Source organism: Oncorhynchus tshawytscha, linkage group LG30 (assembly GCF_018296145.1).
Source record: "Oncorhynchus tshawytscha isolate Ot180627B linkage group LG30, Otsh_v2.0, whole genome shotgun sequence".
NCBI classification, from domain to species: domain Eukaryota; kingdom Metazoa; phylum Chordata; class Actinopteri; order Salmoniformes; family Salmonidae; genus Oncorhynchus; species Oncorhynchus tshawytscha.
This window is the reverse complement of record NC_056458.1, coordinates 15,510,581-15,524,389: the sequence shown is the minus strand read 5'-3', so window position 1 is coordinate 15,524,389 and position 13,809 is coordinate 15,510,581. Positions and strand designations below refer to the sequence as shown.

General features: G+C 41.6%; 1 protein-coding gene across 1 annotated transcript in view; it reads right to left on the bottom strand.

Moving 5' to 3' along the window:
- Positions 1–13,809, bottom strand: part of LOC112250235 (teneurin-1-like) — a 180,122-nt gene that overhangs the window by 17,554 nt on the left and 148,759 nt on the right. Inside the window, exons 22-23 of the mRNA XM_042309579.1 lie at positions 12,536–12,768; positions 2,844–2,998 (exon numbers count right to left, since the gene is read on the bottom strand). Coding sequence (XP_042165513.1) covers positions 2,844–2,998; positions 12,536–12,768 — 388 coding nt within the window. The remainder of the gene's footprint in view (positions 1–2,843; positions 2,999–12,535; positions 12,769–13,809) is intronic.

Genomic DNA, 13,809 nt, shown 5'->3' with positions numbered 1-13,809 from the left:
ATCGTGCGTTTTTCTCTCCTGCGATTGAAAAAACAAAATCAATGCAACCTGCTCCACCTAAAAGCTGTCATATGCTTGCATTTTGTTTGCATGAAAATCTGGAATAGTGTGATAGGCTCTGTCACATATAATACACTATCACTGAACTTTTCCATGATTTCAATTCACTCTGTACCCACACAATGCTAATCTGTTTGCAGTGACTCAATACAACTCTCTCCCAACCCTTATAAATAAAGTGCTTTATTATTCACTTGCAGGGGTCTCATTTGCTAGGGGAGGGGAACCAGAGAGTTATGCCTTATTGCACTGTAAAAGCCCGGAGTGGTTGATTGAATGGAGTATTGGACTCCCTTTGTTTCTTAGATCTCTTCAGCCTTCTATTGTTTTCAGAATGGCTTGGGGGAGAAACACATTGCTCTTGAGATGAGACAGTGTTTATCTTCCAGTGTGATTCAACAACTAAATAACTCTCATTTGCCTCCTGCACAGAAATCAGCTTTGTTCCAATCTGGGGTCACAGTTTAAAGTATTTGTTGGGCTGTGCATGCTGAGAGGCCTTAGGCCTTGCACACACCAACAAATATGCATGGAGAATTCTGGAGAAAAGGGAATACCATTGCCAAACCTATATATAAACCACCACCACACATCATATTAAAAATGGCCAACTCACTGCAATACAGGCCATTACTGTGATTCGAGGCTGTGGTCTGATAGTTTGGATATCTGATTGTATCACAGTAGAACATCAAGCTTTGCATGTGAGATACCTGAGGAGGAGGGAGAGCGCCAACTTGCAAGTTAGCATCTTGAGGATGAAGTTGTTTGAAATCACTCCACTGCATAATACATCCGTGGAAAAGGGCTCATTCAGAAAACCAACAAAAGGAATTGTCAGAAAATGAAAGCCAGGAACGCAAAGCCTGAAACACGGACAGTAAAAAGAATAGCTGTATGCAAGATATCATCTGAATTTCAAGCATTTAATTTAATGCTTCGTCATGCTGCTTCTCAAATGTCAAATGTCTATGGGAATAATAGGGAGTGTCAATGATCGGATTATTGTGATGCAAAATAGGCTTTCGTTCTCACAAGCATACAGTATCCTCCTATATACAGGTTTAATTGAGACGGTACAGTATGCAATGTCCCTGTTGCCTCTCTCTACAGCATCACAATCTCAGACTCAGATCATGTGAATGCTCTGGAGGAAACCCACACCCATTATGATCTAATATAGTTTTGTCGCTTTTCATGAGTGCTTTGATGGGTTCATCGGCACGTGATCCAGCCCAGTGATGCGCATGGATAATCATTCTACAGGAGTAGCATTCTACAGGAGTAGCAGTCTACAGGAGTAGCAGTCTACAGGAGTAGCAGTCTACAGGATTAGCAGTCTACAGGAGTAGCAGTCTATAGGAGTAGCAGTCTACAGGAGTAGCAGTCTACAGGAGTAGCAGTCTACAGGATTAGCAGTCTACAGGAGTAGCAGTCTACAGGAGTAGCAGTCTACAGGAGTAGCATTCTAAAGGAGTAAATCTGGGCATAAGAGGAGAATTGTGTGCTCCTTATGTGATAAGCCCTTATGGGGGGCACAGCAGTTAATTTCCCTGTTCCCTATTCAGAGCTGTGCAACCCACTCACATGTGGGTCAATGTGCTGTGTTGCTGTGAAGAAGAGCGAGAGAGAGAGATAAAAGGGTAGAGAGAGAGAGAGAGAGATAAAAGGGTAGAGAGAGAGAGAGAGAGAGAGATAAAAGGGTAGAGAGAGAGAGAGAGTGGTACACTCTTAGAAAAAAAGGTGCTATCTAGAACCTAAAAGGGTTCTTTGGCTGTCCCCATAGGAGAACCCTTTGAAGACCTTGTTTTTGTTCTAAGTAGAACCCTTTTGGTTCCAGGTAGAACCATATCAGATTCATGTAGAACCAATTCTACAGAGGGTTCTACATGAAACCCAAAAGAGATTTACCTGGAAACAAAAAGGGTTCTCCTATGGGGACAGCTGAAGAACCCTTTTTTCTAAGAGTGTCGAGGAAGAGGGGTAGAGAGAGAAAGAGAGAGAGAGTCTGTAGAGAGAGTGTGACTATAGGGCATATATCTGCAGCCCTCTCTGAAGGTTAGCCAGCCTCAGCATTTTTACAACTTTTGGTGAGAACTTAATAAGGTGGTTTCCTATGGCAAGGTCCGGGGGGCTGAGAATAATTGCTCTCTGAGTCAGGGTGCATCCCGTGCTGGTCTGGGCCTCAGCTGCCCGTGAGAGCAGAGACAGAAGCCAGAATATAATTCACCATTGAGAGGGAGCATTCAGGGGCTGAGGCCAGTTAATCATGACGGGAACATCTCAAAGGAAATGTCCTCTATCAGGCCTCTCCATTTTTATAGGTCAGATAGATATATAAGATCTGTCTATTTTTTTCTTTCTTTTTTTATAAACCTCTTGGACATAAAAGTCTAATTGCTGATCACTAATATCAGTTTTAATGCTTTGATGACTGATTGACGACTTAAACTCTGTTACTTATAGATGACTGCATATAGGTTCAAATGGAATTGTTGCATGATTAGATCCTTGGAACTAAAGGAGGATATACATACAGTATTAGATAAGGGGTATAGAATAGCTTTTGAAATACCATTCTGTCTGTTTAGTCTACCAGTACTGCTCTAAGTAAACGTCGGGCTTGGAAATCCTGACATTCCTAGCTGTGTGTGTGTGTGTGTGTGTGTGTGTGTGTGTGTGTGTGTGTGTGTGTGTGTGTGTGTGTGTGTGTGTGTGTGTGTCTGTGTGTCTGTGTGTGTGTGTGTGTGTGTGTGCGTGTATTAGCCATCTAGCCATCTCACCTGTGAAATGTCCATGCGGGCGTCACAGCTTAACGGTTGAGTGGACATCAAGCCGTTGGAACCAATGACAGTTGATATCATTCCTTTCCCATTGATCTTGCGAATCATGGTTCCATCAACAAAGTAGACAAATCCTTGCTTGTCCACTGCAATCCCTGTCGGAGGGGAAGGAGAGACAATTCATTACTGCACAGCTCAGGCAGCAGTAACAGCAGTAAAACGTCGTTTGAATGTTCAGTTAGATGTCTAAACAGGGTTGTCACAGAGTAGATGTGATTATAATGACAATATTAGAAGTTTGATATTACATTGACGGTCAAGAGACCAGTCAGGTGACACAGGCTGTTTATAACAATCATTTAGGTATATTATTACTGAACTCCCTTTGAAGGATGAAATACTGTATGTCATCTTAACACTCTCATTCATTCCTTATTGGACAATACACATATACACATTACACCAGGGCTTCCCAAACCTTTTGCCCTGGCACTATATAGCTGTTTCAAATAATCAAAGCTTGATGATGAGTTGGTTATTTGAATCAGTTATGTAATGCTAAGGTAAAAACCAAAAGGTGCACCCAGGGGGGGCCCCGGGACTGAGTTTGGGAAACCCTTCATTAGACAACAGTGAGTCTGAAGCATGTTTGTTCAAAGAGTGATCCTTCATGGTAGACTGAGGAGCTTGGGACTACTTTTATCCCCGTCATCAGCCCCCTTCTCCCCACAGAGATGTGTGCTGCATGATAATATAGCCAATTCATTTAATCAAGTGTCTGGGTATTATCTGATGAGATTTGCACTGCAAGTTGGGAGCCTCTAGAGTTCACAAAGCAATGCAGATTCCAGTACGCATGCTGCTGGCTTCTCTACCGTTCTCCGATCCCAATGAATGAAGCAGCTTTAATCGTCTTAGAGGAGCTTACATCCTTAAAACCAATTCTAACATTTCAGTTTGAAAGAGGTTCAAGGCAACAATTTGGCTAGTTGCAATATGCATGGAGCAGCATCTTCTTATTGTGTTCATTGAAAAAGATGACAAAATAGTCAACACAGCAACAGTGGATGATAACCCTTCTCTGCGAATGAAAAGATGTGGTCTGAGTAAAATGTGATGTGAATAGATAGAAGTATATACTTTTTAGGTTTCAACAGGTGTTATGAAGCTAATGTTTTTAACACACTGACCAGTGCCAAAAAAAGAAAATGTATGTAATAAATAATACACTTCAATATGGTTTCATTCTTTGCCATAACTACTGCCTGATTACACTACGGGTCAAAGGTTTTAGAACACCTACTCATTCAAGGGCTTTTCTTCATTTTTAAAAAACTATTTTCTGCATTGTAGAATAATAGGGACGACATCAAAACTACGAAATAACACATGGAATCATGTAGTAACCAAAAAAGTGTTCAACAAATCAAAATATATTTTATATTTGAGATTCTTCAAATAGCCACCCTTTGCCTTGATGACAGCTTTGCACACTCTACATATACACTGTACTGTGTAGGTTTTCAACTAAGACCGTCAACGTAGGCTTGGGAGCTGAAAAGAACAGCTGTGTGACATGCAACTGTGGAATTACACAACAACACAATGTTTGTGCATTTCATGTTTAATCGGGAATGGACAATTCTGTGGTGCAGTGCAGTAAATGGATTGCCATGGAGAGGCCTATAGTGCAGTAAATGGATTGCCATGGAGAGGCCTACAGTGCAGTAAATGGATTGCCATGGAGAGGCCTACAGTGCAGTAAATGGATTTCCATGGAGAGGCCTACAGTGCAGTAAATGGATTGCCATGGAGAGGCCTACAGTGCAGCAAATGGATGGCCATGGAGAGGCCTACAGTGCAGTAAATGGATTGCCATGGAGAGGCCTACAGTGCAGTAAATGGATTGCCATGGAGAGGCCTACAGTGCCGTAAATGGATTGCCATGGAGAGGCCTTGGAAATCCTATAGAATGGACTTCTTTACTTTGTCCCTGTGAACAATCAGACAACCCAATTCTGCCATTGATCCTTGTACCCAGGGGCACAACTTTCACTAGGGACATGTCCCCCCCCCCACAATCTGAAAGTTATCAAAAACGAGGCAACGGTGTGCTTTAGGACAATGTGGACGCTTCCGAGCGGTCGGGTAAGTTGTTTGAGTGTTTATCTGACTGGATCAAATCAAATTTAAAATAATGCCCCCCACACTTCTAAAACCAAAGTTGCGCCTCTGATTGTACCACTCAAGGTCAGGTTGAGATATCCTGTCGAGTCAGACACTTAGTAAGCCTAGTGGGCTGAATGGCATCACGTTGGCTGCTTCTCTGGGACTAGCCTTGGACCTATTGGCTTTGTGTCCATGTCCACACAGTGTTTACATCAGGGCTGGCCAGCCAACTCGTCTAGGGGAGCTGTATGTCTGTATGCTGCCAGTTATCTCTCATTCAGCCACTGGTCAGGGCCAGAGAAACCAGGAGAGTAGACTCACTCCTCTGACCAATCAATGATGAAACCAATCAATTAATAGTAATTTATTTCAACATTGTGTACATAAGATGATACTGAGATCCTACATATACCGTGTGTGGTTAAGCTTTCCTGGAAAATCTTAATAATCTATTCGAGCAGTCTGAACAAACTCTGCACATGACAACATTATATCCTCAAATATGCAATGATTGGTAGGCTAATTTCGTTTAAGACACAGAGATACTGAGGAATATATTTTTTGCTGATTGCCAGACATGTGCCCATGAATAATAGAAATCCAAATGCATAATTAGATTTTTTCTCAAATATTTTTCAACCAAAATACTCACAAGTTCGCACAACATCGGTGTCAATACTGCTTGTTTACAGACATACCTCATCATTCCAGCTTAATTGCATGACATATCACCCTCATCATTTAGTTAATTATGCATGATGTGGGATGATAAGTGTTCCCCTCATACCCTTCAGAGTGTCCCAAATAACAGAGATAGTACTGAAATAGAGAGCAGAGCAGAATCCCCCCCATGGTAAGCAAAACACTCCTAAATTAATAAGATGAAAAACATGTTTCAACTTATTCGTTTGGTCTAATTAAAATTCCAAAATACAAAACAGCTCAATGTAAATATCTGTAACCTTGGGGGTGAAGCTGTTAATGCGCTGGGCAACATGTTTACTTCTTGGATCTGAGGATTAGTTCCAGTCTTACAGGCAGGAACGCTGGGTTGAAGCAGATCTAATCACGTCTTTTAATTTGAGGGATACTGTTGATGGAATTATTGACCAATACTACCTTAGACTGCGGTCTTCTCCATTTCCAACATATTGAGAGAAACGCGAGGATTACACTAGCCGGAGGATTTCTACTGTGTCCAACATGTCAAGCTCTCCTATACTGTAGTAGACTTAATGTATGTCATAGTAGTTGTTAGGTTTATAATAGAGTCATAATGAAATACATTCAAAATATCATTTGAAATGCAAATATACATTTTCTATGGTACTTACAGTATATGATACCTATGTATATGAGAGGTCTAAAAGTAGCACTAAATAGATGAATTGTCCAGAGATGATTGATTAAGCCCTCTGTAAATTAATCATGTCTAGGTTACCTCATTGAATCCCCCAACCCCCAAACACTGGCCTGGTGAGGTACAGTCACTGCTGAACGAGAGAGACCAAATAATTGATGGCACAGACAAAATAATACTACTTCAGATGCCAGTAGTACAAAGCTATTACCCTGGGTATCATGTAAAATTTCACAGCACAAGCTTAGGTGGATGCCCTGGGGAAAAGGTGGGAAATGAGATGATAAATTGACCAGTCACCAGGTCTGACCCAGCATTAATACCTTGCCCAATGTATTTAATAAAATAAAGAAGGGAAAACATTCATTTTGAGGAGAAGCTCTTGACCCTTATCCATCCCTGGTCCCTGCCACAGGGGCGAGGAGATGCATATCCAGGGCAGCCTAGTCTGGGCAGTACTAGGTGGGGGAAGCCGCCTGCTTGGGATGATTGGGTGCCTGGTGTCGCTCCCTGGCTTCCACAGCCAGTTGCTCCACATCAGAGAGACTGATCTGTGGGTTCTGCCTGATCGTATATGTGTTTACAGATGACTGCTCCTGCCACTTTCACGCACGCCTCCTCATTAAAGAGGCACTGGCGGCCTCTATGCCGTCTCACACTGATAACGGCAAGTGTACACGGCCTATGAAATGATTGCCCATCAGCTCTTGTTCTCTCTGGAGAGGACTTTTGTGTGTGGCAAGATTGATTCCTGCACCACACGTGTGGTCGATAATTGGCCATGTATGTTTGAGCTGAGAACTGCCACAAACGTGGCTGAAAATGGTTTAGATTTTCTTTGAAACACTGCCACATTGAAACGAAACCACGGGACCTGTGTATCTGGTATAGCAAGCGCCCACCTTCATCATTGAACAATTTTGAAATCCAGTGTGGCTTTCAAAGTGTGGGTACAAAAAGGGTGTGGATTTTTTTGGGGGGGCTGCATAAGGCCGGGGGATAAATTGAGGGGTGTTCTGAGATTGGGAGGGGAGATACAGTACATTGATATATCACCTGAAACACTACTACTACCGCCACTGCTATTGTACCAAGGAAAACAAAGAGGGTGGATTATTTATACTAATTTGTTTACAGTACATTGTGTCCCACTTGAAGCAACGTGTTGGCAGATACTCGATGGAACCTAGTGGTTGACCTACTTCTGGGAGACCTTTTTATGGTTAATCAAAAAGCCAACGCTTCAACATTCATTTCAAGGCCAAGCACTCTCTCCTACTAAGTCGTGAAAATACTTAATCAATGTGTTGCTTTTATTTTTGGTTTATAATTGATTCTTCGCCATATTTCCAGTCAATATGAATCCACTGAACGTTTGTTCAACCACATTACAGCTACTGCTTGATACACTGTTAAAATCAGATAGATTTCTAGCTGACATTACAGATCCTCTACGCTGCATCTAGCTGATATTACAGTAAGTACACAAACCAGTAGACCTGGGATTTCAACAATTATCTTTAACATGGTGATATCCTCCTGTAACAGTCGGTTAAAAGCAATTATAAACAGGGTAGTTTTTGCTCCTGGATGCTGATGGTCTGAAACAGCAAGTCAGCCGCGTGTACATGTAAGGGATCATCAACGAGGTGCTCTGCGTTCTATAGAAAAATAATGAACGACGTGGAAGGTGTGTTCAACTATGCGCTAGCAGAGCGGATCTAACCTTCCATGGAGTTGCATTATTTTCCAGAGAACGCATAGAGCCCCGAGTTGATTATCCCTTTCATACCAGCGCTGTAATTTAACCCATTTGCCACTAGAAATGTGTTCATTTGCCTGTAGAACAGCTGTTCAACATCCACTGAATTAGCAAGTTTACCAGATAGCTACAATAGCTTGCTAGCTTGCTATTATGAAAATTGAATTCAACAATGCCAATGTTTTTCAATTTGACTTTTGCTTTTTAAAAGCAGTTCAAACATAATACATGTAAGAATACATTTCATAGCCATTCAATTATACTGTGCATTATAGAGAAATAATGCACACTCCAGAATGCCCTTCAAGCCAATAAGGCACCTCGGGGGTTTGTGGTGTATGGCCAATATACCAGACCCCCTGGGCCTTATTGCTTAGTGATATAATATAGAAATGTCTGGATATAATGCTATTTGGTACTTTGTTGTGTGCTACAGTATTTTGTGATAAGAATTTAGAGTGAAAAAACAACATCCCCTCAGATTTCCGTGGGGTGAGGATTATTGACTGCTCTTAGGTCAGGTGTGTATTGATTGAAAATGTATTTGTGTGCCACATTTTGTTTGGGCAAGACTTTCTAAAAGCACATTTTTGTTCTGAGTAGACTATTAGAAAGCATGTGGACCTGGTGTCAGGTTATCACACATTTGAATCAGTCTGCCAATGCTCTTATCTTTCCTTAAAAGCATATTTTCATCCTTAAGAGCCCTAGTCTGTGAAATTTCAAGCTGTGAAATTGTTGGAATAATCCACTTATTCTGCCTTCTCCTTACTAAGATGCATCAAGCGACAGCTTTCTTACATAGACTTGGTATCATTGGATAGGCATTATCTAATGGATAGACTTGAACTGTTTAAGAAGTAGCCTTAAAGTGCTACGTATCTATGTTCAAGTTCCAACCACAACAGTCAGCCGCTACCTCATCCTTATTCAGTCTGTTGGCTTCCTGTTTGTGAATCTCAGTTGACTTGCACTTTAATATGTACCACGAATCAACACCCTCAGAACTTTTAACCCATGTTTAAATGACTCCTAACTGTTGCTGTTCATGCCCTCTTGAGTTTTGTCTAAAAACAGCAGCTCAGATGCTCTCTTGGTTTCAAGAGCTTTTTGCACTTCCTTCCTTTCACACCTGGGCTCAGACTGGTTCGATTAGAAACATCAACTGATAAAAGTTGCTTCAGGGTCACAACATTTTGAAAACCCTGAAGGAAGATTTGGGCTTTTAGATGTAATGGAACAGGCACATATTTAAACAACATTTCAATCTCCTTATAAAAAAGATGATGTACACAAGACCACAAGGCACATGCATATTACTAATCAGACCTGGGTTAAAATACTATTTTGGGTATTTCAATTACTTTCAAATACATTTGGAAGTATGAATTTTTATGTGTTTTATTTGAAATGACAAGTAGTTGAATATTGGAATATACACTGCCATGCATTTAATCCAGGTATTTGAAAATAGTAAGTATTTAAGTATTTCTGAATAATTTAAAATACTTCAAACAGAAGTAGTTGATTCGGGCCTCCTTATTTGAAAATACTCAAATGCATAGAAAATATGTACGTATTTGAACCCAGATCTGTTACTAATACATGCATAAAGAAATAACATAAACCCATATACTAATTAGAAAACAAAAGTCTCTGTGTGTGTCAAACTGAAGCATGAAGGGAGAGAGAATTCAAAGGCATCTGCCTACATTATTCACACACTCTTCTGTCAATCAGAAAGGCTGACAAGCTGATGAAAGAAGACTCACAATCTGTGTGACAGTGACAGAGCATCAGCTAAAGACCCGCCAACACACCTAATTGATTCACTGCTGGATTTAGCAAAAAGTGCGCCGATGTCATCTTTCATCATCAAGCTTCTCCCTCAGGCTGCCTTAAGGAGCTAAAAAAAACTCTCCCTTCACAAGTGCTGGGCTAAAGGTCAGGGTTACCTTAAAGCATTGTTCCAAATAATAAGAATATAGCCCTACTGTGTGAAGTGCTCTGGTAAAGTGTGTTTAATAGATCAACATGAGAACAGATAGCATTCTTTCCTCTGTATGACAGATCTAACAGCATCTAGTCCTAGTCACAACAACCCTGTCAACCATCACCAACAAAAGCATACAAATGACTAATCACAAAATCCACATATGAATACAGTGTATTTCTATACAACTCATACCTATACTGAACAAATTCAGGCCAAGTGGACCATTAGCTGGTACAGTACACAGTCGCTTGCAGGTGGAACAATGTAGTATTTGCAGTTACCGTAACAACATGGGAATCAATCCACCAGGGGAAATGGATTGATCTAAATTTCACTGTTGTTATGAGCGAAAGACTATCTAATCCATCCCTGTCTGGAGTGTCACCATGTCTGAGCCATCTATCAGCCTCACGTTACAATATTAAAACAAACCCTTACTGTATGGCATCATGCAATAATGTGGTGTAGTCTGTAAAACACCTCTTTCAAAGAACCACCTGGTGCTAGCCTATTACAACCCTTGTTTTTGCACATTGTAATTGACTTCACAGTTTCCCTGATTTGATCATGCCCGTACAAATTGTTCTCACTGATGTAATCACACCTTTACATCTTGTCTTCAAAGCTGGATCAATAAAACAAGACCCCTATGAATATGACATATTAGGGATTGTTGAACCCCCCCAAAAAAACCAACACAATTTGCTAAGTGCAATCCTGTCTCTTAATAGTATAGAAGCCTAGTTAAGAGCACAGTTTGCAGAAAAACACATGATCCAAAGCCTTTCTCTTGGCATCCTATTTATGCAACACAACAGAATGCAGCAGGAACCACAAAATGAGGATAAATCCAAAGCTGGCTGAGGTGACAGTGATGAACTGATGTTGTGGTTTCCTGGTTCAGGGAGCTATTATAATTAATAGTTGTAATGCGTTATGTGCTGCTGGGGACACTTTAAAAAAACGTGGGACTGAGGAGAGTGTCAATACAACATCAATATCAATGAAGGCCCAAACAGTAGTGCGCGTATGGACTGCAGTTGCTTCACAAAGACTGCATCCGCATCTGTGACAGCCAGTAATACTCATTATTCCTGAAGGTTAACGCTACGTCGTGGAGTACAACAGCCTCTCCTCCTCTTGCCCTCCTTTGCAGATCTGTCAGCCACACTTAAATCCTGTTAGCGATACACTATCCTGCTCCCTCCCGGACTGGGCTCCCTGATTTAGGAACAGTTTCATCACTAGTCATGGTTTTACAGTAACATCTTGATTGTGATTTGGCTGCCATCTTTACTCCTGACCGGGCTGGGTGGATCAACTGGCTGCATTGGACCATGTCACATGTTGCTGCAGCAGCCCTATAAAAGCCTGTCCTGTGAAGGGGAGAGTCAGTTATTGGGACTGTGTGTGAAGGACTGATGCAGCGACTGTGTGTTATCACCTGATAAAGGCATTACTCTGGCGCCTACGGGGCCATGGGATCCCTGGTATTGTGTGTTGGAGGAGCAGCGAAATTCATTTCCATTGCTGCCATACTGTGCTGTGTGGTCTAACTAAGCTGCTCCCAACCCATTCGATAAGGCTGAAGGGGAGGCTGAGGGAGACCGGGAGGAGGAGAGAGGAGGGGGGAGGCACATAGCTGGAATTAATAGCGTCTCAGCGCTGGATCCGGAACATCATGCCCGGGATGCAGCCAGTCTAAATGATGTGCCCACATTGCTCTGACCCTCATTTGGCTCCTACACATATTAGCCGTAGAGGGGAGACAGGAATTTTCAACCCTGGCAAGAAGGAGCAAAACTCTGTTTGAACTTCAAAGCCGCTGCTGTTTGAGAACAGAAAATGAATGGGATCATCATTGGTGGACAAAGCCTCACCTTCAACCAATTTCAAGGATTTTCTATTGACAAGACCAAAGCACATTTAACCTCTGCTAATAATACATGTCAATATTCAGACCCTGAATCATAATACTTCTCAGGTTCAGGAAAGGGACTGGTCTCTGCATACACACTTAGACAAAAAGGTGCTATCTAGAAAATAAAAGGGTTCTTCAGATGTCTGCATAGGAGAACCCTTTTAAGAACCCTTTTTGGTTCCAGGTAGAACCCTTTTAGTAGAGCCCTTTTGGGTTACATGTAGATCCCTTTCTACAGAGGGTTCTACATGTAACCAAAAGGGTTTTCCCTGGAACTAAAAAGGGTTCTCCTATGGGGACAGCCGAAGAACCCTTTTGAAAGCCTTTTTTCCAAGAGCGTATAAATATCTGTGTCCTTTTAAATGTCTCCCTTCACACTAGATGGATTAATTCTGTAATTTCCGATTAAAAGCAATAAGGTAGCCCTTTACTATTTTCAGGATTATAGACTAATCGCCATATTAAGGTAGTGATGATGCTGTACCTCTGGGGTTGTTGAGGGAGGCATCGATGGCTTTGCCCCCGTCTCCACAGTGGCCTTGATCGAAGGGGGTGCACTGGTCCCCCGTCCCTGCCACCACCTCCATGTTTTTGGCCAGGTCCTTGGGCTCTGTGAGGGTCCTGAGTCTGTAGACCCTCCTGCTGCTGGTGTCAGACAAGTAGAGGGCCTCCCTTACTGGGTCCATGGCCAAGTAGTACTTATGGGCTGGGCTGGAGCTGCAAAGAAAAGACCCTATCACTTAGGTCTACACTACAAAAAACACAAACAATGTACTGTTTGTATATATCAGGGATGGGCGACCCTTTTGTAGGCTCGTGGACCAATAAAAAAAGAATGATACATATATATTTTTTTTGCGGGGGAACACAGTCGGGGTCTTAAATTACTGTTGAGAGTTAGAATAATAGACTACACAAGGTGGTTTCGAAATGTGGTTGTGCATCAGCAGTCGCTCAATTAGCCCATGTCAGCTACATTAGATCGGTAAGTTAGTCTAGCAGCCAGCTATCTAAACTTGTAGTAAGCATGGTCAAATTACCGACCAGCGTGGGGCCAACTGACCATCAGTGACCATGTAAAAATTTGCCTCCACTCTATGGCAAAATGTTAAGAATTGGGTAAGCAGACCCACGAGGCACTGCAGCCCTGATGATGATATCCGTTTTTTTGCGGCCCCCACCCTCATCAAAGTTGCCCATCCCTGGTACTGTATATATGAAATACACATTTACTGGTCAATCCCCAAAGAGCTGGCTTTTATCACTTAACCAGTTCAGTTTCCTTCAGTCTTTCATCTTAAATGGTTGCTCAAGAGGAACCACGTCATACTGTAGGTTCCGAGATGAACATCTCACTAACGTGAAACAAACATCTGCCAACCACAGACAAACTCATTCTTTTCACCAGAAGATATGATTAAAATCCATACAGCTCTAACTCTGACAGCTGTATCATCTTTACAGTAATTGCACTGCAACTGAACGGTGACTGAAATCATGACAAAAATATCCGTGGTGTAAAGTACTTAAGTATAAAGTACTTTAAAGTACAAATTAATAAGTTGTTTTTTGGGGGTATTTGTACTTTATTTGACTATTTATATTTTTGACTACTTTTACTTTTACTCTACTATATTCCTAAAGAAAATAATGTACTTTTTACTCACATACATTTTCCCTGACACCCAAAAGTACTCGTGACATTTAGAATGCTCAGGCAGGACAGAATTATTGTCCAATTCATGCACCTATCAATAT